Here is a 24529-nt window from a genome sequence, read left to right as displayed (position 1 = left end):
TACTTAAGGCATAGAGCTGTACATGCTGTATATAGATATACATAAGGTATAGAGCTGTACATGCTGTATAAATGATGTATATGGATATACATAAGGTATAGAGCTGTACATGCTGTATAAATGCTGTATATATGATGTATATGGATATACATAAGGTATAGAGCTGTACATGCTGTATAAATGCTGTATATATGATGTATATGGATATACATAAGGCATAGCGCTGTACACGATGTATAAATTATGTGTAAAGCTGTACATGTAACAGGCCAGCTCCCTACGTCAGGACGTTCGCGCCATTTCCTCACAGCTCCCCCACCCTTCACTCCTTTTTCCTTCTGTCATGCCCGCGCCACAAACTACAAGAAATGGCTTCACTTCCCGTAGTTGCACATCCTCAGCCCACCCTGGCCTCCTATAACCCCGCCCCAGCAGCCTCCCCTAACCCAACGGTTCTCTATGCGACCATCAGTCTGCTGAACAACTGCCACGCCTACCCCCTTACACACGACTTAGTGGTAGCCCCGCCCCGTCCCCTGGTCACGCCCACTACACCCATCCTATTTACTGTCCGTACGGCCGCTTTCTATCACTCTTCTTGCCTGTCTGCTCCCGGTCATTGTCACCATGGTCCGATTTATCGAGAGTCTGGTAAGATGGGGAGCGGTTGGATGAGGTCATTGATCGTTGCTCACGTCCCGGCATCCTGTGCCATGTGACTGTGGCCATGTGGGGGAAGCCGGTCATTGCCGTGCAGGGCTCCTCAGACTGTATCCCCGTTGTAGTGTCTTCTTATGGGAAAGTTGGGGCTGCACAGTACTGACCTGCTACAGTCAGCATAGTGTCCACTTACGGAATGGTTGGGCAGATGTAGCAGAGCGGAGTTCGTTGTGTAGTTCTGCATGTGGACTTTGTACCTTCTGATAAGTGTGCCTGTGTATACAGGTGAGTGGTGTAGCCTTTATGCCAGTGTTTCCCAACCAGGGTGCCTCCAGCTGTTGCCTTCGGCTGTCTGGGCATGCTGGGAGATGTAGTTTTTCAACAGCTGGAGACACTCTGGTTGGGAAACACTGCTTTATATACATGAGGTGGGTAAAGGTGATCTAGGAGTAGTAGTGTGCTCTAGTGCCCTCCATTCTATAGTGTCCTGAGTAAAAGCTCTCTCCAAGTTTACTACTTGTGTAATCTTCAGCCTGTGTTCACACACAGTATTCTGGTCACGAGTGGATCCAAAACACAGACAAACATTAAAATCTTTAGAGGTTTTCTGTCATTTCCACTCCTAATACTGCCTAAATGTACTAGTGTGAAGTAGCTGACATGAAGTGACATGCAGGGTAAGGATGACATGAAGTTATATGCAGGGTAAGGATGACATGGAGAGATATGCAGGGTAAGGATGACATGAAGTTATATGCAGGGTAAGGATGACATGAAGTTATATGCAGGGTAAGGATGACATGGAGAGATATGCAGGGTAAGGATGACATGGCGTGATATGCAGGGTAAGGATGACCTGGAGTGATATGCAGGGTAAGGATGACATGGAGTGATATGCAGGGTAAGGATGACATGGCGAGATATGCAGGGTAAGGATGACATGGCGAGATATGCAGGGTAAGGATGACATGGCGAGATATGCAGGGTAAGGATGACATGGCGAGATATGCAGGGTAAGGATGACATGGCGAGATATGCAGGGTAAGGATGACATGGCGTGATATGCAGGGTAAGGATGACATGGAGCGATATGCAGGATCGACAGATTATCGGTTTGGCCGATATTCACGAATTTGGACATTATCGGTATCGACAATTACCTTGCCGATATGCCGATAATGCCCCGGCCAGAGATGATCATTGCCGCCGCTGCCCCATTGCCTCCCCCCATCCCCGGTGTTATAATTACCTGTTCCTGGGGGTCCGCGATCCTTCTGGCTCGTGCGCTGCGTAATGACGAGTGACATCCCCAACGCGACGTCACCGTCAGTGCGCACAGTGACAGCGCAGGACGCCGACGGAGCCAGAAGGATCGCGGACCCCCGGGAACAGGTAATTATAACACCGGGGATGGGGGGAGGCGATGGGGCAGCGACATGTGGCCAGAGGATGGGGGGAGGCGATGGGGCGAGGCGATGGGGCAGCGACATGTGGCCAGAGGATGGGGGGAGGCAGTGGGGCAGCGGCATGTGGGCAGAGGGGGGAGGCGATGGGGCAACTGTGGTGGTTAGACTCAGGACAGGCAGGGGGAGAGAAGCGGGCAACGCGGCGGTCTCTGGCACAGCAAAAGCCCTTGCAGTTCATTGATTTAAAGCGCCCACTTTAAATCATTAATCTGCAACGGCTTCTGCCCCACTGGGGGGGTGGGGAATAGCCGATAATTTATACCGGAATATCGGTATAAGTTATCGGCCTGAAAGGTGACAGATGATCGTATCGGCCCTAAAAAATCGATATCGGTCGATCCCTAGTAAGGATGACATGGCGTGATATGCAGGGTAAGGATGACATGGCGTGATATGCAGGGTAAGGATGACATGGAGTGATATGCAGGTTAGGGATGACATGGAGTGATATGCAGGTTAGGGATGACATGGAGTGATATGCAGGTTAGGGATGACATGGGGAGATATGCAGGTTAGGGATGACATGGGGAGATATGCAGGTTAGGGATGACATGGGGAGATATGCAGGTTAGGGATGACATGGGGAGATATGCAGGGTAAGGATGACATGGAGTGATATGCAGGTTAGGGATGCCATGGAGCCATGTGCAGGGTAAGGATGACATGGAGTGATATGCAGGTCAGGGATGACATGGAGTGATATGCAGGGTAAGGATGACTTGGCTTGTCTTGGTCTCCTGGAGACATGATCTGTGTGTTCTTCCCTCTATCTAGAGTTGCTTTTGAGGTTTCTAGGTCATAATGAATCATAGCAGTTTATGGAGGAAGCCGGGTTTTCCTCTTGTCCCAGCCCTGATTGACTGTAAGTGAATTAAGGTCAACCTTCCAACATATAATATTCTCTCCAGCTGTTTCAGAGCTACAACTTCTTGCATATCTGTCCAGGCATGCTGGGAGTTGTAGTACTGCACAGTTTGGAGATCTTGGCAGCAGATTACAGTGATCCCTCAACTTACAATGGCCTCAACACACAATAGTTTCAACTTACAATGGTCTTTTCTGGACAATTGTAACTTAAAACCAGAGTCAACATACAATGCTACAGACAGTCCAGATCTGCGATACATGTCAATGGCTGGAAGAACCGACCAATCAGAATGGACATTCACTGGTAGAACCCCTGTATTACTGAAGCGTATGCACTGAATTCCTGTCTGGTCGCGCCTCCTACAGTACAAGGAGGTATTTACATGTTCTGTACTACTCTTTACCTAGGCTAGGGTTAGCTACTCCTTTGGACACCAAGAAAGGGTGGCTCCATTTTCCTTGTGTTTTTTTTTTTTTTTTTTTGGACATTGCGTGTACCGTACAGGACCCTGATGAAGCTCCTGTCCTCTACATAGACAGTGATTTACAGCACCAGCAGATCTTTCTTACTTTTATATATAAGGACTTGCTTTATCTGTATTAGTTATCTACTTATTTTTCTTTACTTTTTCCTATTTTTGGATGACATTTTGGTGGCTTCAGAACCAATTACCAGGTTTCCATAGAGTTATGGTCTCAACATACAATGGTTTCAACATACAATGATCGTCCTGGAACCAATTCATATTGTAACTTGAGGGACCACTGTACATTTAGAAGAAGTGTTGTCATCCTACGCCACCGATCACTGTTCTTCCTGGTGATTTAAAGGGGGGGGGGAGAGATTCTATTCTTCAGCAGATCATGTACATGTGAGTAGACCCTTAGGGCTCATTCACACAGATGGATTTCATTGCAAGTTAGCAGCGTGTTTCCCGCCGGGAGGTTGAATCGGGGTGGGCTCTCCATGGCAGTTTTTCGACAGCGGAATTCCCTGTTGAAGGAAATTAGGTTTGTAGTGAAGTTTCGGCTGCGGAGATTTGAGCCCCTAGGATGTATTCACACATACCTGATCCACAATTCCAAATCCTGTGTGTGTGAATACACCCCTATTGGTCTGTAGAACTGTGACCTAACCAGCTCATCCTGGTATATGCGTCCCATTGTAAACAGCCATTCTGTTGCTTTGGTAAAGCTAGCTGTACGCATACAATTGTGGCCAAACCTGCTGACTGGCCACCAATCTATTGTGAATGGAGGAGTTCTTACTCTCCTGTGACAGCAGATGAAAGAGGCTGGACGGGTTTCCACTCTCCCTACTAAGAACACATGCATTCATGTTTATGGGAAAAAGGGGGCTCAGGAGGAATCTAAGTGCCCTATCACACAGAGCAGTTATAGGCTGGCCTTCTTAAGGGTGCGTTCTCGCATGCGTATTATGTTTCACACTTGCAGCGATTTTCCCAAAGAGGCATGTTGTCAGCAGCAGAATCTCCACGGCTGGAAATCCGCCACAAACCCCTTTTGACTTCAATGGGGTCTGCAGCGAATTTTCCCCAGTGGATATTCTGCAGTGGAAAGCCTGTCCCTTTTAAACTCTTAGCGGGACATACGCTGTAAGTTTAAAGCATAATACGCTCACGAGTTTGAAGCAAAATACGCTTGTATGAACGCACCCTTAAAAAATGTTTTCATTGACTGCACATCTCCCCATGTAATAGGAGGCAGCACGACAGTAAACAGGTGCCATTTTCCAAAATCAACATTCATTTACTGAGGCTGTGTAAGGCCCCTTTCACACTGCCGGTATGCTCCGGCAAATTCAATTTTAGCTAAAACCATTATTTGGTGCAAATGTTTCCCAGTGGCTTTCTTTTGAGGTTAATAGATGGGTATTATTTTCTGTTGCCTATCTGTGTACTAAGATGAGTTATCTACATTCTAACGCTGATATAGGGGAACCTCCTGAGATGGGTATGAATACATATACATCTGGGAGGCATGAAACAGACCATATTTAGTAGTAAATTGTTGTCCACCTACAGCACTCGATCACTGCTGTACTTGTGAATGGGAGATTCCACTGAAAGACGTGAAAACTACTGAAGGTAGACGGGGCAGTGATGGAAGGAGCTCTGTAGCCTATTTGGCAATAGGACCCACACCCCTAAAAATGACCTGCTCTGTGAAAAGAGGAACTTTCCCATTAAAGGAGAAATACAGTGCAAAACTTTTACGTTTCCCTGTGTCCGGGCTGTAAAAAACTAAAAAAACAAACAAACTTAAACTCCCCTTCCTACGTTCCCCCGATGCGCCGGTATCTGCGTCCCGTTCCTCTGGCGCTGCTCTGCTCCCTGCTTCTTATCCTCAGAAGGTCAGCATATCTCCGGCCTGAGCTTCTTACATGGCAGTGCACTCAACCTATCACCAGCCGAGGCGGGACATCGCTGCGGCTCGCGATACACTGACTGCTGTGTGACGTTCTGAGCCTAAGAAGCAGGGAGCCGGGCCTGAGGAACGGGACGCTGATACTGGCACAATGGCGGAATGTAGGAAGGTGAATTAAAGTTTTTTTTTTTTTTTTTTTCTATCTTCAGAATCTGCTGAGTGTGGATTTTTCTGTGCAGATTTTGACTTCTGCCTACAATAAATTCCACAAATATGGGGCGATTTATCAAAACCTGTGCAGAGGTAGAGTGCTGCAGTTGCCCATAACAACCAGATTGCTTCTTATATTTTTAAAGAGGCCTGGGAAAAATGAAAGATGAAATCTGATTGGCTACTATGGGCAACTGCACCACTCTTCCTCTAGACAGGTTCTGATAAATCTCTCCCACAGATCCTAGTGTTATGCATTCTCATGGATCCCCAGAAAAATCCACTAGTGCTAACTAGGGGTATGAATCGCCAAGAATTTGGCGATTCGATTCGAATCGCGATACCAGTGTGGCGATTCGATATATCCCGATATATCGCGATACCATCTAGGTGACGATACATCGCCCACCTGGGAGCATTCATAGATCCCAATAGAAGCCGCTGTCAGCTTTGACAGCGGCGATCTAGTAGTCCGGTGCTCACTTTTCTCATGTTATCCCGTCCGGGCTGCAAAATAAAAGAAAACGCACTTTATCTTACCTGCCAACGAGCCCCCGTAGCTCCGGTACAGGTGTTCGGTCCCCGGGCTGTACTCTTCTTACTTCCTGTTAGCCCGGCACGTCACACGGAGCTTCAGCCTATCACCTGCAGAGGCGGGACATCGCTGCGGCCAGTGATAGGCTGAAGCTCCATGTGACGTGCCGGGCTAACAGGAAGTAAGAAGAATACAGCCCGGGGACCGAACACCTGTACCGGAGCTCCGGGGGCTCGTTGGCAGGTAAGATAAAGTGCGTTTTCTTTTATTTTGCAGCCCGGACGGGATAACATGAGAAAAGTGCGCACTGGAGTACTCCTTTAATAGCATGCTGGCTATTGGCGGCGGCCCCCGGCTACTGAAATCAGCCGGGGGTCGCATAGTACGGAGCGGGCACGAGTCGGAGCCCGCTCCATACACCCAGAGCGACGCCGTGTCAGATCCGGCCTGCCCGGCTCCACAAATGTGGAACTTTTATCTCCTGATGCCCAGGACATGCTGTTCCGGGCGTCAGGAGATAAAAATTCCACATCCCCAAAAGAATCAATTCAAAAAATATTTTGAATCGATTCAGTATCGGCAAATGAAAAAATCGCGATTATCGCGAGAATCGATTTTTTTTCTTACATCCCTAGTGCTAACAAAAGTTTAAGGGTGTGTTCAATTCTTCAGAAATACTGTTCAGCAAATCTTGCTGAGTGGATTTGCGGAATTCCACCAAAGTTGTGGCGGAAATGCAGTGGAATTATGTGTTCTCTAAAGTTTTATATTTTGACAGAATGCAAAAAGCAGTATTCCCACTGTGCAATGCCCACTGCCTCAGTGGGACTTCGGAATCTCATTTTTAAATCAGTTTGCGGTAAAATACACCTGTCGCACCAGCCGACCTTTTGCTCAGCGCAAGCGCTGCTCTACAGACCCATGCTCCCCTGCACTCCATGGGACCAGTACGTGCGGAAAATTTTACCTGTTTCCGCTGATTACTCTACCGCCTCCCCTCTATGATGCCCGCTCCTCTAGATGCCTGCTCCTGTGGGTGCACGCTGCTCTAAGGATCAATCCAGCCTGAGGGTGAGTTTGTGGGCAGGCCCTTCTTTGCAGATAGCAGCTGCGCTGACTGTGTGTGTGCGCGCTCCCTGCGCTCCTTCACAGCCAGTGCCTGCCCGTGCATAAGCTGTATCGCATACAGCGGAGATCGCCTATACTGGATACTAGGGATCGACCGTTATTTTTAGAGCCGATACCGATAACCTGTGAACTTTCAGGCCGATAACTTATACCGATATTCCGTGGATTTTAATTCCACCCCACCCCCCACCAATATCCTTGGTAAAATGAGGGTGGGTGGCTGGGTGCACGCACAGGTATACCCTGATAAACTGTTTCTCCGGGCCCTCTAAATCAAAGAACTGCAGAGCCTTTTGCGGGGACAGAGACCGCCGCCACCCGCTTCTCTCCCCCTGCCTGTCCTGAGTCCAACCACCTCCACTGCCGGAGACTGCCGCCCCATTGCCTCCCCCATCCCCGGTTTTATAATTACCTGTTCCCAGGGTCCGCGCAACTTCTGGCTCCTGCAGCGTCCTGCGCTGTTGCTGTGTGTTGCGCAATGACGAGTGACGCCCTTAAAGCGACGTCACCGTCAGTGGCCCAGCGTACAGTGATGGCTCAGGATGCCGCCGGAGCCAGAAGTAGCACGGACCCCGGGAACAGGTAATTATAAAACTGGGGATGGGGGAGGCAATGGGGCACCGGAGGTGGTTGGACTCAGGACCCCAGGACAGGCAGGGGGAGAGAAGCTGGTGGCAGCATCGGTCTCTGGCAGCGGCGGTGGTTGGACTCTAGACCCCAGGACAGGCAGGGGGAGAGAAGCGGGCAGCGGTGGCGGTCTCTGTCCCCGCAAAAGCCACTGCAGTTCATTGATTTAAAGCGCCTGCATTATCGGCAAGGTAATTGCCGATACCGATAACTTAGAAAATCATGAATATCGGCCAAACCGATAATTGGTCGATCCCTAGTTTGAACCTCTAATACATGCTGCCAAAACACATCATGTCTGTTCCTGGCTGCATTCACACCACGTTTTTGCGATACAGTTCCCATATCAGGTTTTTGATGAAAAACAGATTCCTCAAAACCTGACTAAACTGTATCAAAATGTGTGAACAAATTTCAACCCGTATAATGTCCGGTTGCATCAGTTTACGGAAAAAAATTATACACTTTTAACTTTTCACTCCATTTTGAATAAAATTTCACTTGTTTGATTGAAATTCCAAGAAAAAAAACTGCAAAGTCAAAAAACGTATGGTGGTCAGAGCTGGCACGATCTTCAGTTGATCTTTGTACAGCAAACTGTAAACCATTACATAAAACTGTAAACTGTTATGGGCGGTCTTAATATAATTTCACAACAATAAAAGCTTCCTTTCCTTTAGTGATCCCCAATGCTAGCAGATTTCCACATAGGTGTTGTGTTCTTGCTATTTTTTTTCTCTAAAAAAAAAAATGTTCTGAAAGAGAGAAAAAAAACGCCTCGAAGGGGTAAAAAATGCTATCTGTCTGCCATTTCATACTCCCAGCTAACATCTGGCAGCAGTGATTTAAATTAAAATGCATCTTTAGGGTAGGGTCACATGTGCCATATCTTGCTGGGCATTTGCTACTGCTTATTTTCCTACCCATTGAGGTCCATGGGTAGCAAAATCGGCTGCAGAAAATATGCAGCAAAATATGGCATGTGTGTCCCTACCCTTACGGATGAAGAGCATCACAGTGGCATGGTTCCGTGGCTAATGCCGACATCACCGATCCAACATTGACCTCCTTACACTCCACAATCTAAGTTGATCACTTTTTTTTCATTTATTTTATTTTTTTTTATTTTGTGATGAAATTATTGATATCATTACAAAGCAAAATTGGCGACAAAAACAAGCCTCTTATGGGTCTGTAGGTGGTAAACCTGAAAGCATTTTGTTTTTTCCACCTCACCTACTAAAAACCATAAGTACAAAAATGAAAAAAAAAACTGTCTTGAAGGTGGTTAAAGTAATAAAAAAAATAAAAATAAAAAATAAATCTAAACTTTTTGCTGCAGTGGTCACGTGACAAAACCTGTCACTTTTGGCTAATTTGACCATTGGTTGTTTGTGAAAATCACATCCTTGGGTACAGTACAACAATGGAGTCTTCAAAGAGCAGAGAGTAGTTTAACATTGGAGATGTTTGTTCTTTAAGGGGTTAAGTGCTGTGCTCAGGACAAAGAACAATTCTCAGGACCTGGGGATAAAGTGACAGCTCTGTCATTGTAACAACTTCACAACCAAGCAGGTTTTTTTTTTTTTGCAAGTCATTGACCGACCATTGAGAGATCTATGATATAGATATAGACATGAAACAGCTGAGGGAGTGTATAGGTGTGTCTTTCTAATCCCCGATGCTTTATTTTACAGATGACTATATGATATGAGCATTATGAACTTTACATAACACTTGCAATAGGATGCCATGACATTTTCATCTTTTAACATTTAAAACTTTATTAAAAATGTAAAACAATGGATAAGAAAGTATACAGCTGGTGTCACTCGCTGCCACTGCAGTTCTGGAGCTGAAAACAGCAGTGGATCTATCAGGAAGATGTCCTTACTTTACAGGGATTATGAAATCCTTTCATCCGGGCAGGTGAATTTTTCAGACCTTTAGCCCTGCTTCAGGCAAGCAGAGCCGGGCCTGAAAGCCCCCGGCAAGTACAGCGGCACTCTGTGTATGGAGTGGGCTCCTGACTCTGCCCCCGGCAGATTTCAGGAGGGCTTACTTCTGCTCCCCTAGGGACTGTGGCTCTGTCATTGATATTCTGGCTGGACAAGGCTTTATCAATGCAGCGCAGAGCGCACAGATCAATGAAGTTCAATAGAACTGCTTTGATCTGTATGAGGAATCTAATGGTTCCTCCTAAAAGTCTCCTAATGGGACTAATGATGTGTAAAAGCATAACAAAAAAAAAAAAAACTTCCATTTTAAAAGTTCAAATCACCCCTTTTGCTATATAAGAAAACATGTAAACATAATAAAAATATATTAGGTATCGCTGTGTGCGTAATTGTCCAAACTATTAAAATATAACATATATCCCATACAGCAAATAATGTAAAAAGAAAAATACCAAACCCCAGAATTGCATTCTTTTATACCAGAAAATATAGTAAAAGATTAAAAAGTCAGATCAATACCAAAATGGTACTGATACAAACAACAGATCACAGAACAAAAAATGAGCTGTCATTCAGCCTGGTTAACGTGTAATATAATATGGTACTAACTAACCTACTGTGGATCATAGTGGAAAGTATGAAAGAACGACATGAACATAATACATGTATTTTTAGCCTTGCATTTAAAGGAGAATTCCGGGATAGAAAAATGTATATCCTATCCTGAGGACACAATCTTCTGTACTGTGCCTCAACTCTCCTCCTGAATGGGGCGTGTCTAGCATTGCACTGCACTGTGACAGACACGCCCCCTCCATGCATCTCTATGGGAGAGCCGGAGCGCTCCACTTGGGTTTCTCTGGCTCTTGCATAAAGGGGACTTGTCGACCACAGCTTCGTTTGGTGGATGACACAGTGTGTGCAGTGTTCTAGCCTCCTATAAAAAAAAAAAAAAGTGTAAATAAAAATAAACGTATATGGTATCGCCGCATGCGGAAATGTCAGAATAATAAAAATATCATTACTTAAACCGCATGGTCAATTGCATACGTGCAAAAAAAATCCAAAATAACATATTTTTTCTTCACTTTTTATATCATGAAAAAATGAATAAAAAGTCTGATCAATACAAAAATAGTACCGCTAAAAACTTCAGATTATGGCACAAAAAAAGGGCCCTCATACCGCCCTGTACACAGAAAAATAAAAAAGTTATAGGGGTCAGAAAGATGACAATTTTAAACCGATACATTTTCCTGCATGTAGTTATGATTTTTTCCAGAAGTACGACAAAATCAAACCTACATAAGTAGGGTATCATTTTAACCATAAGGACCTACAGAATAAAGATAAGGTGTCACTTTTACCGAAAAATGTACGGTGTAGAAACGGAAGCCTCAAAGTTACAAAATGGTGTTTTTTCTTCAATTTTGTTGCAGAATTATATTTTATTCTGTTTCGCCGTAGTTTTATGGGTAAAATGACTCATGTCGTTACAAAGTAGAATTGGGGGCGCAAAAAATAAGCCATCATATGGATTTTTAGGTGAAAAATTGAAAGAATTACGATTTTCTTTTTTAAAGGTAACGAGGAAAAACGAAAGTGCAGAAAATCGAAAAACCTTGAGTCCTTAAGGGGGTTAAAAAAATTGTGGGTTTAAATTGAAGAAAAAAGAAATGTATTATTATTCTCCAATATTTTTTATTTATTTATTTTTATTATACAAATTTTAGTCCAGGAGACTATTACAAGGAATATTTTTATTTCTAATTCTATGCTATTGCATTTGTAAAAAGTTGTGCAACAAGGAAGTCGCCATACAACATGGTGTACTGAAGTGTCATTTAGGAAGAATGTGTACTAGCCCCATATTTTTCCCATGCAACCATTTGTGCACCTACACATTACCACCACATAAATCTCCTACACCACCCATGATAAATTCCCCTCATGTCCTAACTCTGTTGCTTCCTCCTTTTAATAGGTTTAAACTCAATATGCAAATTATCTATTGTGCAAAGGATTAAATAAACTTTTCTTCCTCCTCAATAAATAGTTTATATAACATGACTTCCGAACAATTCCGTGTAATTTTATGTGCGGCTCCACCTTAACTTGACTCACAGCGAAAGTCATTTGATAAAAAGTGGCCTTCTGAACAGGCCCTAAAGGTTCCCATTCACATAAGGCATGTGTCTGTCAGACATGGCATTGTTTGGAAGGACTGGCTGACAATCCAGGATGTATTGTGGGCCTCTCGGCAAGTAATGTGAGGGGTGGGGGATGTGTTTGCATTTTAAGTGCCTGATCCTTTTCCTCCTGGGGAGGTGGGCTGCCACTAGATCAGTCGTGAATCAGCTCTACTGCTGAAACTCCATAGTGTGCATAGCGGCATTGTCATTTCCAAGCAGAGATCCTCTGCTCTGAAAATTTGTAGTGTGCATGGGCCTATAGAGCACAACCTCCGTGTAGCCCTGGCTTAATTGGCATGTGCCAATATTTTTGCTCTAAACTTGACGCAGTTACTTTCTAAGTACCGTAGGCGACTTTCTCAAAGTTGTATAGGTATGTCAAAATCGGCTTTTTTTTTTCCTTGAGTAAAAAAGTTGCAAATTGCTTTCCATATCACCATTTAATAAATTTGGCGCATGTACACATTCATACCACGTAAAAAGGCATGGGGGAAAAAAGTTCACAAACACCAACAGTGATAAATTCCCCCAATGTCTTTGTGGCCAATGCGGGGTCTCTACACGGCTTCTATCACCTCCAGAGTTCGTTTACGTTTTCCTCATCACTTCAGAGGCTTCCAGTTACAGTGCTGAAAGAACGGTCTTGTGTAAGCATACTGCTGAGTCACTATGTGTAATCTGAAATCCTGTTGTGGTGTCTTTCCTGAGGTAATGCAAGTAGCTAGTCAGATGATGAAGACAGACTAGTTTAACCCTTAACTCGAAATGACAGAGACTGTGCAGAGCTGCCGAATGTGTCTCTTGCACCAGTGGACTTGAGCCGCCTATGTATTTAATGAAAGGCTGTTTATCTGAATGGTTACCATGTAATGTTAGAAGGAACACTTGATCATTTGCTGTGGCTCCCATATGAGAATGCGTTTACACATTAATCCATTCATGACCCAGGGTTTTTCCGTTTTTTGCACTTTCGTTTTTTCCTCCTCACCTTTTAAAAAATCATAACCCTTTCAATTTTGCACCTAAAAATCCATATAATGGCTTATTTTTTGCACCACCAATTCTACTTTGTAATGATGTTAGTCATTTTATCCAAAATTCTACAGCGAAACAGAAAAAAAATTCATTGTGCGACCAAAATTGAAAGAAAAAAAGCCATTTTGTAATTTTTGGGAGCTTCCGTTTCTACGCAGTACATTTTTCGGTAAAAATGACACCTTAACTTTATTCTGTAGGTCCATACGGTTAAAATGATATCCTACTTATATAGGTTTGATTTTGTCGTACTTCTGGAAAAAATCATAACTACATGCAGGAAAATTTATATTTTTAAAATTGTCATCTTCTGACCCCTATAACTTTTTTTATTTTTCCGCGTACGGGGCAATATGAGGGCTCCATTTTTGTAATGATCGGACTTTTTGATCGCTTTTTATTTTTTTCATGGTAGAAAAAGTGACCAAAAATACACTATTTTGGACTTTAATTGGATTAACTATATATGTTTATAATTCAGACATTTCCGCACGCGGCGATACCACATGTTTATTTACACTTCTTTTTTTTTTTTTTATGGGAAAAGGGGGGTGTTTCAAACTTTTATTAGGGAAGGGGTTAAATTGCCTTTATTCCCTTCTTATTTTAATTTTATTTTTTTGCAGTGTTATAGCTCCCATAAGTGGCTATAACACTGCACACACTGATCTTTTACATTGATCATTGGTTTCTCACAGGAAACCAGTGATCAATGATTCTGCCGCTTGTCTGCTCATGCCTGGATCTCAGGCACTGAGCAGTCATTCGGCGATCGGACAGCGAGGAGTCGGGGAGGGACCCTCTGGCTGTCCTGTAAGCTGTTTGGGATGCCGCGATTTTCGCCGCGGTGATCCCGAACAGCTCCCTGGGCTAACTGGCATTAGTTTACTTTCATTTTAGACACGGCGTTCAACTTTGAACGCCGCGTCTAAAGGGTTAATAGCACGCGGCACCGCGATCAGTGCTGCCCGCTATTAGCCACGGGTCCCAGCCGTTGCTAGGTGCCGGGCTATGGCCTTGCGTTATAGAATGGAAGCCGACCCATGACGTACATGTATGTCATGGGTCAGGAAAGGGTTATGGGTCTATACAAACGTATGGTATTCTGCGCAGATTTGATGCGCAGGATTTCAAGTTGTGTTCAGTCATTTAGTTTACATTGAAAACTGCAGCAGAAAATCCTGTGCATCAAATCTGCGCAGAATACTGTACGTGTGAATAGACCCTAAAGGGGTACTTCGATTTTAGGAAATCAATCGACAGGGTAGGAGATGGGAGAATCAGAGATAGTAGAACACTGTATTTGTGTATCTCTGGCTCTCCCATAGAGAGGGGGTTTGTCAACCCCTGTTCTGTGTACAAGGAGAGTAGACTATCCTGTTGATAGGAGAAAATAAATAAAATACTGGATTACCCTTTTTTAATAGTAATTATTAAATGCAAAGCCAGGAATAGATTTGGAAAGAGAAGTCTCAGTCTTTCCCTTATTTGTGTCTCTCATTTAGCTTCTGGCTTTGTACTGAACAAATGCAATTAAAACCCTGAATGTGTGAACACCCCCTCAGAGTAGTTGTGGAAGTAATTGGCTCCAGGGTAATGCATTTGACATTTTGTGCAAATAGTTTGCACATTTTTAACATCCCTGTATCTCAAGTGATTTTTGTAAAACTGACTTGGTAGTTGTTCACTGGTTATGCATGCAGTATGTTAGAAATGGTGTGCATTTTATTTAATGCCTTTACTCTCTTACAGGAGGAATTCAAAGCTGCCCTGAAAGAGGCTGGTGACCAACTTGTAGTTGTTGACTTCACAGCCACATGGTGTGGGCCCTGCAAAATGATTGGACCTTTCTTTGATGTAAGTAATTTGTCAATCTGAGGGTCATGTGATATAGGACCTTGCCATAAAAGAATTTAAAGGGAATCTGTCAGCTGTATTTTCTGCTAAGAGAGGCAGGCCATGTTGGATCACTGTCATGTTATAATTGTGCATCCTTAATGGGGGGTTGCCAAACTCTTCTCTTTGCCATCCAGGTGTTAAGAAAGTATGGCAGAGCTGCTCAAGTGCCTCAGCCTGGCACTACAGTTTACTCACCCTTAGCCCCTCCTTAACCTCTTAAGGACTCAGGGCTTACCTGTACGCCCTGAGCCCGGTCACTCCATGACCCCGCATCACACCGGGTCGGTCCCGGCTATCGATAGCCGGGACCCTGTGCTAACAGCTTGCGGCACCGATCGTTGTGCCGCGTGCTGTTAACCCTTCAGACGCGGCGATCAAAGTTGACCGCTGCGTCTGAAAACGAAAGTATATGCTTCCCGACAGCTCAGTCGGGCTGATCGGGACATCGCGATAAAATTGCGATGTTCCGATCAGCAGGGACGCAGGCGGAGGTCTCCTTACCTGTCTCCCCGGCGTCCGATCGGGGATTGATTGCTCCAAGCCTGAGCTACAGGCTTGAGCAATCGAGCCCCTATCTGACTGATCCCTGCAAAGCTATGGCTTTGCAGGGATCAGCATAAGAGATCAGTGTGTGTAGTGCTATAGGTCTCTACGGGAGCTATAACACTGCAAAAAAAAAGTGAAAAAAAATAATAATAAAGTTAACAAAGGTCATTTAACCCCTTCCCTAATAAAAGTTTGAATCACCCCCCTTTTCCCATAAAAAAAAAAAACTGAAAATAAAAATTTACATATGTGGTATCGCCCCGTGCGTAAATGTCCAAACTATAAAATTATGTCATTAATTAAACGGTCAATGGCGTACGCGCAAAAAAAAATTCCAAAGTCCAAAATAGCGTATTTTTGGTCACTTTTTATATCATAAAAAAATTTATAAAAAGTGTTCAAAAAGTCCGATCAACACAAAAATGGTACCGATAAAAACTTTAGAACACTGCGCAAAAAAGGAGCCCTCATACCGGCCCGTACGTGGAAACATTAAAAAAGTTACAGGGGTCACAAGATGACTTTTTTAAACATATACATTTTCCTGCATGTAGTTAGGATTTTTTTCAGATGTGTGACAAAATCAAGCCTATATAAGTAGGGTATCATTTTAATCGTATGGACCTACAGAATAAAGATAAGGTGTCATTTTGACCAAAAAATGCACCGCGTAGAAACGGACCCCCCCCCCCCAAAAAAAAAGTTACAAAATTACATTTTTTTCTTCAATTTTGTCTCACAATTATTTATTTTTTTCCGTTTCGCCGTGGATTTTTGGGTAAAATGACTAATGTCACTGCAAAGTAGAATTGGTGGCGCAAAAAATAAGCCATAATATGGATTTTTAGGTGCAAAATTGAAAGCGTTATGATTTTTAGAAGGTGATGAGGAAAATATGAAAATGCAAAGACGGAAAAACACTGAGTCCTTAAGGGGTTAAAGGACATACAGGGCCTTGTACGTTGGTCAAGGAGGAGCTGAGAGATAAAGGTAAGCGAGTAGGCATGCCAGGCTGGTGTACTTGAGCAGCTCGGCCATGCTTTTTTAACACCTACATGAGAAACGATGAGATTAACTTTGACAGCCACCATCCTCTCCAGGAAATATACAGTTTGCTTTTATGCCCTAACAGCTATCCAATGGTGTCTACAGTTCTCAGCCAATGAGCTGAAAGCTTTCCTGTAAGGTTCAGACCAGGCGTGGCAAGTTATCTTACACAATGTGATGTTTGCAGTGACTGCAAAAGAATAGACGTGCTGCATTAAATTTCATCCAAATTTTTGCCACTTCAGGTTAATGGAATAACCCTATCCACATAATTTACAGTACTTGTACAGTCTAGTAAATTTTACAATGGTCCAGATTTACTTAACAGACTTATTCTTAGGACAACCTTCAAATGCTCCGGATTTGTCAGTGTGTCAGGCTGATATATTTGGAGTATATGTTTGGACCAACTATTAGTTGGCTTACTTTAAATTGTGGCAGATTGATGCCCCTGATATTGAGACCACTCCCTTTTTTTGGACCTGATAAAAGTAGGTAAACTGTCAAATCCAAAAGTGTGGCACAAGTCATGTAAATGTATTTATTTGTTGCACAAAGAGCACCCAAATTTTAGTGCATTTGCAATGGTGAATTTTGGTCAGCATGAGTGGACTGTCAATTCTTGACTTTAAGGTATACACTTGTGTAAGGCTGGGTTCACATCACGTTTTTACCAATACGGGATTTCCACCGCACCTCAAACCATGGTCGTCTACGGTTTTAGGTGCAATGGGAAAACCGCATACAAGGCAAAATTGAGCCGGACGGAGACAGCGTTTCACTCTGGCTGGCTCTTTGAAATGAATTGCATACGGGAGCGCAAGGTTTTGGCTCCCCCCCCCCCCCCCCCCCCCCCCACCCCCCCCCCCACGGTATGCGGTCCCGTATTGGTAAACACGTGATGTGAACCCAGCCTAATCCTTTTTTGTTCAAAATTTTTTGACTTTTCTTTGTTGTTGACACCTTCTCTTCTAAAGGGGTGGGATTTCGGTATTGAAGCGGTATAGTTCAAGTATGAGGGGTTTTTCGCCCTATTTCTTGTATGCGACTTTTTATCTCCTATAATATGCCTGTGTAATATTGTCTTTTTTCTTCTGAGTCTGTTTATGAGACAGCAACTTTTTTAAATGGGATACATATGTTGTGATATCAGTAAAAAAAAAAAAAAATAATGATCTTTCATCTATAGGCTATCTTTATGCCTATGATGTAAAGCAGTTTGCATAAATGTGTGAATCCTGTTCCATGTCTTAGATGGATGTACCAATGGCCATAAATGACTTCACATCTTCCTCATTCTTCTGTTATCTGTTTCCAGGAGCTGAGTAAGAAATACACCAATGTTGTTTTTCTTAAAGTGGATGTGGATGATGCACAGGTAAAGTCTTTTTCTTTGTTCTATCTGTTTTTATCCATCTATTGGATTTGAGTCATCACACCTCAACGTCATTTTGTAGCATTATTATTTTGAAGTATAAGTGACAATGAAACTTGGTGCTTCTTGATACTAGACCATGTCAACCTGCCTTGTAGTTTGAAGAAGCAAATATAGATAGTACTCTGAATTTTACTGTGGAGACATACACTGGTTTCATGCTCCATCTCGGGTCATAGCAGGAAGGTTGTCTCCATTAGAAGCATTGCTGGAGACCATGCAAATGAAATGATTATTATTAAGTTTTGCATAGTATTACTGCACAGGTTCCTGTATGTACTATGGGAAAAAAGTATGTGATTGTAGGCCTAGAAATACCAGATACCTGACTTTATGTGAAATATGTTCTTTTATTCAGGATGTAGCTTCCTACTGTGATATCAAGTGTATGCCAACATTTCACTTCTATAAGAAGGAAAATCGGGTATGTATTTGTCATTTATAAACCTTTCACAACTTAACATTTAGTTTGTAACCAGTAGTACTTGATAGATGATAAAGCCACAAGCTTCAGTGGTTTTGCTGGTCACAGTGGTGCCGATTAATAACCAAAGTTTGACATCGGATTAGCTCATAAACTCTTATTGGATAGACTGTCTCACATCAGCGGGCACACTAAGGCCATGCTCATATGGCAGAATTCCGGAGCTGAATCAGCTGGAAAAACTAAGCTCAGAAATTCCGCTTCATCAATTTCAATGGGATTCTGCTGCACTGTGCACACAACAGAATTTCCAGATGATTCTGCAGCAGAGATCCCTTGTTTCAGTGGATGTCGAAACTGGAACAGGTTTCTGCAGATTGTGCTTGGAAATACTTTGCTGTCTATGAAGACGGCACATTTCCAGGCAGGCATTCGCCATGTTTCCTGCTCGGTGAACAAAGCCTCTGAATTTTTTGCTACAGTAATGGATAATTTGAATGGAATCAGCTGGGTACTAACTAAGCAAAATAGCTTTCCTAGCTAACATGTCTAGTTGATGTGGATTTTGCATTAAAGTCATTGGGGAAAATATTAATCATGTTCAATTCCCACTGGTCAGTTTCCATGCAGATTATTTCCATGGTGAGAGAGATTTCGAAAAATCATATCTCTTGTTCTATAATATGCCACAGCATTGTATTGTGGAAGATCCGTAGAGTTTCCAACCCATGTGAGCTATCTCGGCTAGCTTTTACTGAGTTTTTAGGCACCCCAAACCCTGCACTGTCCTGAAAGATGTTGTGGAACCTCCTTTCCACACTCCAACACACTTCCACAGCCCTTTTCCTGGATTGTCTCATACCAGAGGAAGGTAAATGATGCTTTCTCGATCGGTTACATCCTAAGTATCCTATCCTGTGGCATGAACCTGCCTTTTAGTAGCTGTACTGCTACTGTTGGTCATGAATAGAGATGAGCGAACTTACAGTAAATTCGACTCGTCACAAACTTCTCGGCTCGGCAGCTGATGACTTTTCCTGCATAAATGAGTTCAGCTTTCAGGTGCTCCCGTGGGCTGGAAAAGGTGGATACAGTCTTAGGAGACTCTTTCCTAGAACTGTATCCACCTTTTCCAGCCCACCGGAACACCTGAAAGTTTAACTAATTTATGCAGGATAAGTGATCAACTGCCGAGCCGAGAAGTTCGTGACGAATCGAATTTACTGTAAATTCGCTCATTTCTAGTCATGAAGTAATTCCCACAGACTTTTACAATGACATCAGCTGTTCAAGTGATAGACTCCAGTTCAGTAGATTAACTAAACATGACATAATTTGTCTAATTGTATTGCATGAATCTCCGCAAATAAGTCATACTTATTTTAAAAGTTCTCATGAGAAGAGATCATTTTGGGTATACTTTCTGGGATTTATTCCTAACACTTGGGGCAGGTTGCCTGAGTCTTGCCTTTACGTCACCATAGGACTTTTCACTTCAACATATTAGGGAACCCAAGTATAATGGTCCATAGATATTAATATAATGTACATTCTGTTCTATTAATGGTTTGGGCAATATTTTTTATTATTTTTCTCTTCCCTACAGGTGGATGAATTTAGTGGCGCCAACAAGTCTAGTTTGGAGGAGAAGTTGGTACAACTGAGTAAAGCGTAATGGCGGTCTGTGTGTATTCATTTATCTTCTGTACATTAAGACCACATAAAAAAATAAAAAAAATACTTATATATATATATGAAGGAAACTGTATCTATTCCTCGCTAGCATTTCAGTTATTCCTTTTATTGTACTGTAAATGGAGTGGACCCAAGGACATGAGTTAAATAAAATGGCTGCTAGACTCCAATATCCTTTTCTCAAGTGTGTGTGTGGTTTGTTTTTTATTCTAACAGTGCAATTTCAGAAAAAAGAGATGTGCTGTGATTGGTTGCTATCTGTCTGATACATAAATCAGAGAATTTAGGCTCATGGGGGGGGGGAGATTTATCTAGGGATTTAGTGTGGGTGTTTTTTATTTTATTTTTTTTTCCTTACAAAAGTTGCTCCTGCGTCTTAGCAATTTAAGTTTTTGTGACTTTTGGCTGTAAGCAAAAAACTACAAAAGAGTTTTCTAAAGTAAATTTCAGTTTTCACTTTGCAGTGGTCAGAGGTTTATCAAATGTGAAAGTCACACAAAAATTTGCAACCGCCTTCACATGTAAGCCAGCCTGGACCTGGCTTCCAAAACTTGCGTTGGAGAGCAGGATTTCATATTTCCCAGCTGATTATGGCTGCCGGTGGGAAATATGAAATTACAGCCATGATATGAACAAAGGAGCCGGGCTGGTATCACTCCGCAGCCACCTGGGCTCAGTGTTATTCCGGTCCTGCTACCCTCTATCACTAGGATGGGGACACTGTTTTTAATCTCCCTCCCCTAACTTTTTATACCATTAAAAAAATGAATATAAAGCGATCGAAAAGTCCAATCAAAACAAAAATGGTACCGATAAAAACTTCAGATCACAGCGCAAAAAAAATGAGCCCTCCCACTGCCGCATTCGTGAAAAAATAAAAAGTTTATAGGGGTCAGAATTTTCGTGCATGTAGTTATGATTTTTTCCAGAAGTACAACAAAATCAAACCTATATAAGTAGGGTATCATTTTAATCGTATGGACCTACAGAATAAAGATAAGGTCTCATTTTTACCGAAAAATTTGCTAGTTAGAAACGGAAGCCCCCAAAAGTTACAAAATGGCATTTTTTTCTTAATTTTTGTCGCACAATGATTGTTTTCATTTCGCCCTAGATTTTTGGGCAAAATCACTGATGTCATTACAATGTAGAATTGGTGGAGCAAAAAAAAGCCATCATATGGATTTTTAGATGCAAAATTGAAAGAGTTATGATTTTTAAAATGTAAGGAGAAAAAAATGAAAGTGTAAAAATTTGAAAAATCCTTAAGGGTTAAACATCATAATATGATGGCTAGTTTTTTGGCACGACCAATTGTACTTTGTAATGACACCTTTTATCTTACCATAAAATGTACAGCACAACCTAAAAAATATTAATTATGGTAGGAAATTGAAAAGAAAACTAGAGATTAGCGAAGTTACGGTGATTTGATTCGTCACGAACTTCCCGGCTCGGCAGTTGCTAACTTTGGCCTGCATAAATTAGTTCAACTTTCAGGTGCTCCGGTGGGCTGGAAAAGGTGGATACAGTCCTAGGAGACTCTCAAAAAAAAAATATAGAAACCATAAAGAACATTAAGTGGGGGACACAAATACAGACAAAGAAGACAATGGGGGAGAACTAAGGAGGTAAGCTGTCGATAGAACGATCTCAGGGTCCCCGCACAGAGGTAAAAACAGGAACAGAATTACATAAAGATGCAGTGAGAGATTCTAGGGACCAAGGAGGAGATTCATCAAGGTCTGTGCTGAGGAAAAGTTACCCATAGCAACCAATCATATTGCTGCTTTTATTTTTCAGAGGCCTTTTCAAACATGAAAGAAGCGATCTGGTTGGTTACTATGGGCAGCTGGTTGACCTTTTCTCTGCAAAAGGTTTGAATCTCCCCTAGAGATCTCCAATACGCGTTAGGAGGTCATGCCCTACTCTTCCCGAATTTTGCAATCAGGGTCTTAGCAGCCAGTAGTATATGTAGAAGTTTCTTCGGTCCCTGGGTAAGAAACAGGTGAGATAGGTATAGATGGGATAGACAAGGGGATTAAGAGGAACAGGGAAGGCAAAAAAAATAAGTCAGACAGTTAACATACAACTTCCTACCAATACCCACCAAATAATGAGCAGGACCAGAAAATGTGATGGGTCCACTGAACCACCATCCCACAATGCCAGCTTAGTGGGAGGTTAGCTGGGTTCAGTGGGAAGCAATTGAGGTGTATGATAACAGCTTAATAATAACTTAAATTGGGTTTCCTTGTGCAATATAAGTCAAGGCTTTTGAGGCCCATTCCCATTTAATTTCCCACTGCGCTAGGGAGATTCGGGTATTCAGAATCTCTTCCCAATGGCTCATATATATGTGAGAGGAAGCTCTGCCATCTACCGGGGTGCTCAATATAGAGTAAATATCTGGCAGCAGGCCCTGGCACCAAAGTTGCTCAAATTTCGTAGGCAAAGACACCATGGTCAAGCCCAACTTTGAGGTTTTGTTGTGGGACAATTAAGTATAATGCAGCCGTTTGGTGGAGGGAGGCCCGTATTTGGTCATCAGCTGGTCAAAGGAAAGGAGGGAGCGAGAGGAAACATCAACCACATCAGCATAACAAAATATCCCCCTAGATTCCCACGGCCCTACCATACTAAAGGTAATCTAGCAGGCAAGTCAGTGTGGTAAAGAAAGGACTGTAGTGGGGAGGAAGGGGGGTGAATCCTATACTTTCTAGGACAGTGGGGGAGATTTATCAAAAGTAGCATAGTAACCAATCAGATCGCTTCTTTCATTTTGCAGAGACCTTGTTAAAAAATGAAAGAAGCGAGCTGATTGGTTGCTATGGGCAACTTTTCCTCTGGACAGGTTTTTATAAATCTACCCCAATATCCCCAGACATGCTTGGTAAAGGCCATGAGACCTAAAAGAGGACCTACATAGATGTTAAGGCGCGAAGAACTACAGAGGAAAATGTTCTGGGAACAACAGCTTCCCTCTTTCCATCCATTTACTATAAGCATTCTCACAGACATAGGCAGTCAGTGTCTCTTGGTCTCCCAAATAAATTGGGAATGGGGCATCCACACTGGGAGAGTTTTAAAATGAAAGAAAAAGTTTAGGAAGGATTATCATCTTAACCGCCACAATTCGACCGAAGAAACAATGCGCCACTGCTCCATGAGGGCTCTAAACTCATGGAATAGAGGAGGGAAGTTCATCACGTAGAAGGAAGTATAACGAGGCATAAGATGAACTTCCAGGTATTCAATAGAGGAAGTGGACAACTTAAAGTGAAACTGTCATGGATATTGTACCCACCTGACTAATACAATGATAGTATAGACCAGGGGTCTGCAACCTTTAAGACAAAAAGAGCCACTTGGACCCGTTTCCGAAGAAAAAACAAAAAACTGGGAGCCGCAAAAACCCCCTCACCTCTGATGCCCTGGTTGGGATACACTGGCATACACACACAAAAGGGACTACAACTCCCAGCATGTGTTATTCAGGAGTCTTCAGTCTGTGGTATAACAGCAGCATGCTGCCTCTGTAGTCTCCTGGGAGTTGTAGTTCACCAACACCTCTATTGTATCTCAGTAGTCTCCTGGGGGTTGTAGTTCACCAACACCTCTATTGTATCTCAGTAGTCTCCTGGGGGTTGTAGTTCACCAACACCTCTATTGTATCTTAGTATTCTCCTGGGAGTTGTAGTTCACCAACACATCTATTGTATCTCAGTAGTCTCCTGGGAGTTGTAGTTCACCAACACCTCTATTGTATCTCAGTAGTCTCCTGGGAGTTGTAGTTCACCAACACCTCTATTGTATCTCAGTAGTCTCCTGGGGGTTGTAGTTCACCAACACCTCTATTGTATCTTAGTATTCTCCTGGGAGTTGTAGTTCACCAACACCTCTATTGTATCTCAGTAGTCTCCTGGGGGTTGTAGTTCACCAACACCTCTATTGTATCTTAGTATTCTCCTGGGAGTTGTAGTTCACCAACACCTCTATTGTATCTCAGTAGTCTCCTGGGAGTTGTAGTTCACCAACACCTCCATTGTATCTTAGTAGTCTCCTGGGAGTTGTAGTTCACCAACACCTCTATTGTATCTCAGTAGTCTCCTGGGAGTTGTAGTTCACCAACACCTCTATTGTATCTCAGTAGTCTCCTGGGAGTTGTAGTTCACCAACACCTCTATTGTATCTCTGTAGTCTCCTGGGAGTTGTAGTTCACCAACACCTCTATTGTATCTGAGTAGACTCCTGAGAGTTGTAGTTCACCAACACCTATATTGTATCTGAGTGGTCTCCTGGGAGTTGTAGTTCACCAACACCTCTATTGTATCTGAGTAGTCTCCTGGGAGTTGTAGTTCACCAACATCTCTATTATACCAGTAATCTCCTGGGAGTTGCAGTTCATACACCAGTG

General features: G+C 42.9%; 1 protein-coding gene across 1 annotated transcript; it reads left to right on the top strand.

Moving 5' to 3' along the window:
* Window positions 1-361: 361 nt before the first annotated feature.
* On the top strand, window positions 362-20284 carry LOC130273088 (thioredoxin-like). Its single transcript, XM_056519321.1, has 5 exons — window positions 362-651; window positions 14819-14923; window positions 17877-17936; window positions 18352-18417; window positions 20024-20284. The coding sequence occupies exons 1-5, from the start codon at window positions 628-630 to the stop codon at window positions 20090-20092; spliced, it is 324 nt and encodes a 107-aa protein (XP_056375296.1). The 5' UTR covers window positions 362-627; the 3' UTR covers window positions 20093-20284.
* Window positions 20285-24529: the final 4245 nt, after the last annotated feature.

Source organism: Hyla sarda, chromosome 1 (genome assembly GCF_029499605.1).
Source record: "Hyla sarda isolate aHylSar1 chromosome 1, aHylSar1.hap1, whole genome shotgun sequence".
NCBI lineage: Eukaryota > Metazoa > Chordata > Amphibia > Anura > Hylidae > Hyla > Hyla sarda.
The sequence above is the reverse complement of the archived record's forward strand: the minus strand, read 5'-3'. Positions and strand labels throughout refer to the sequence as shown.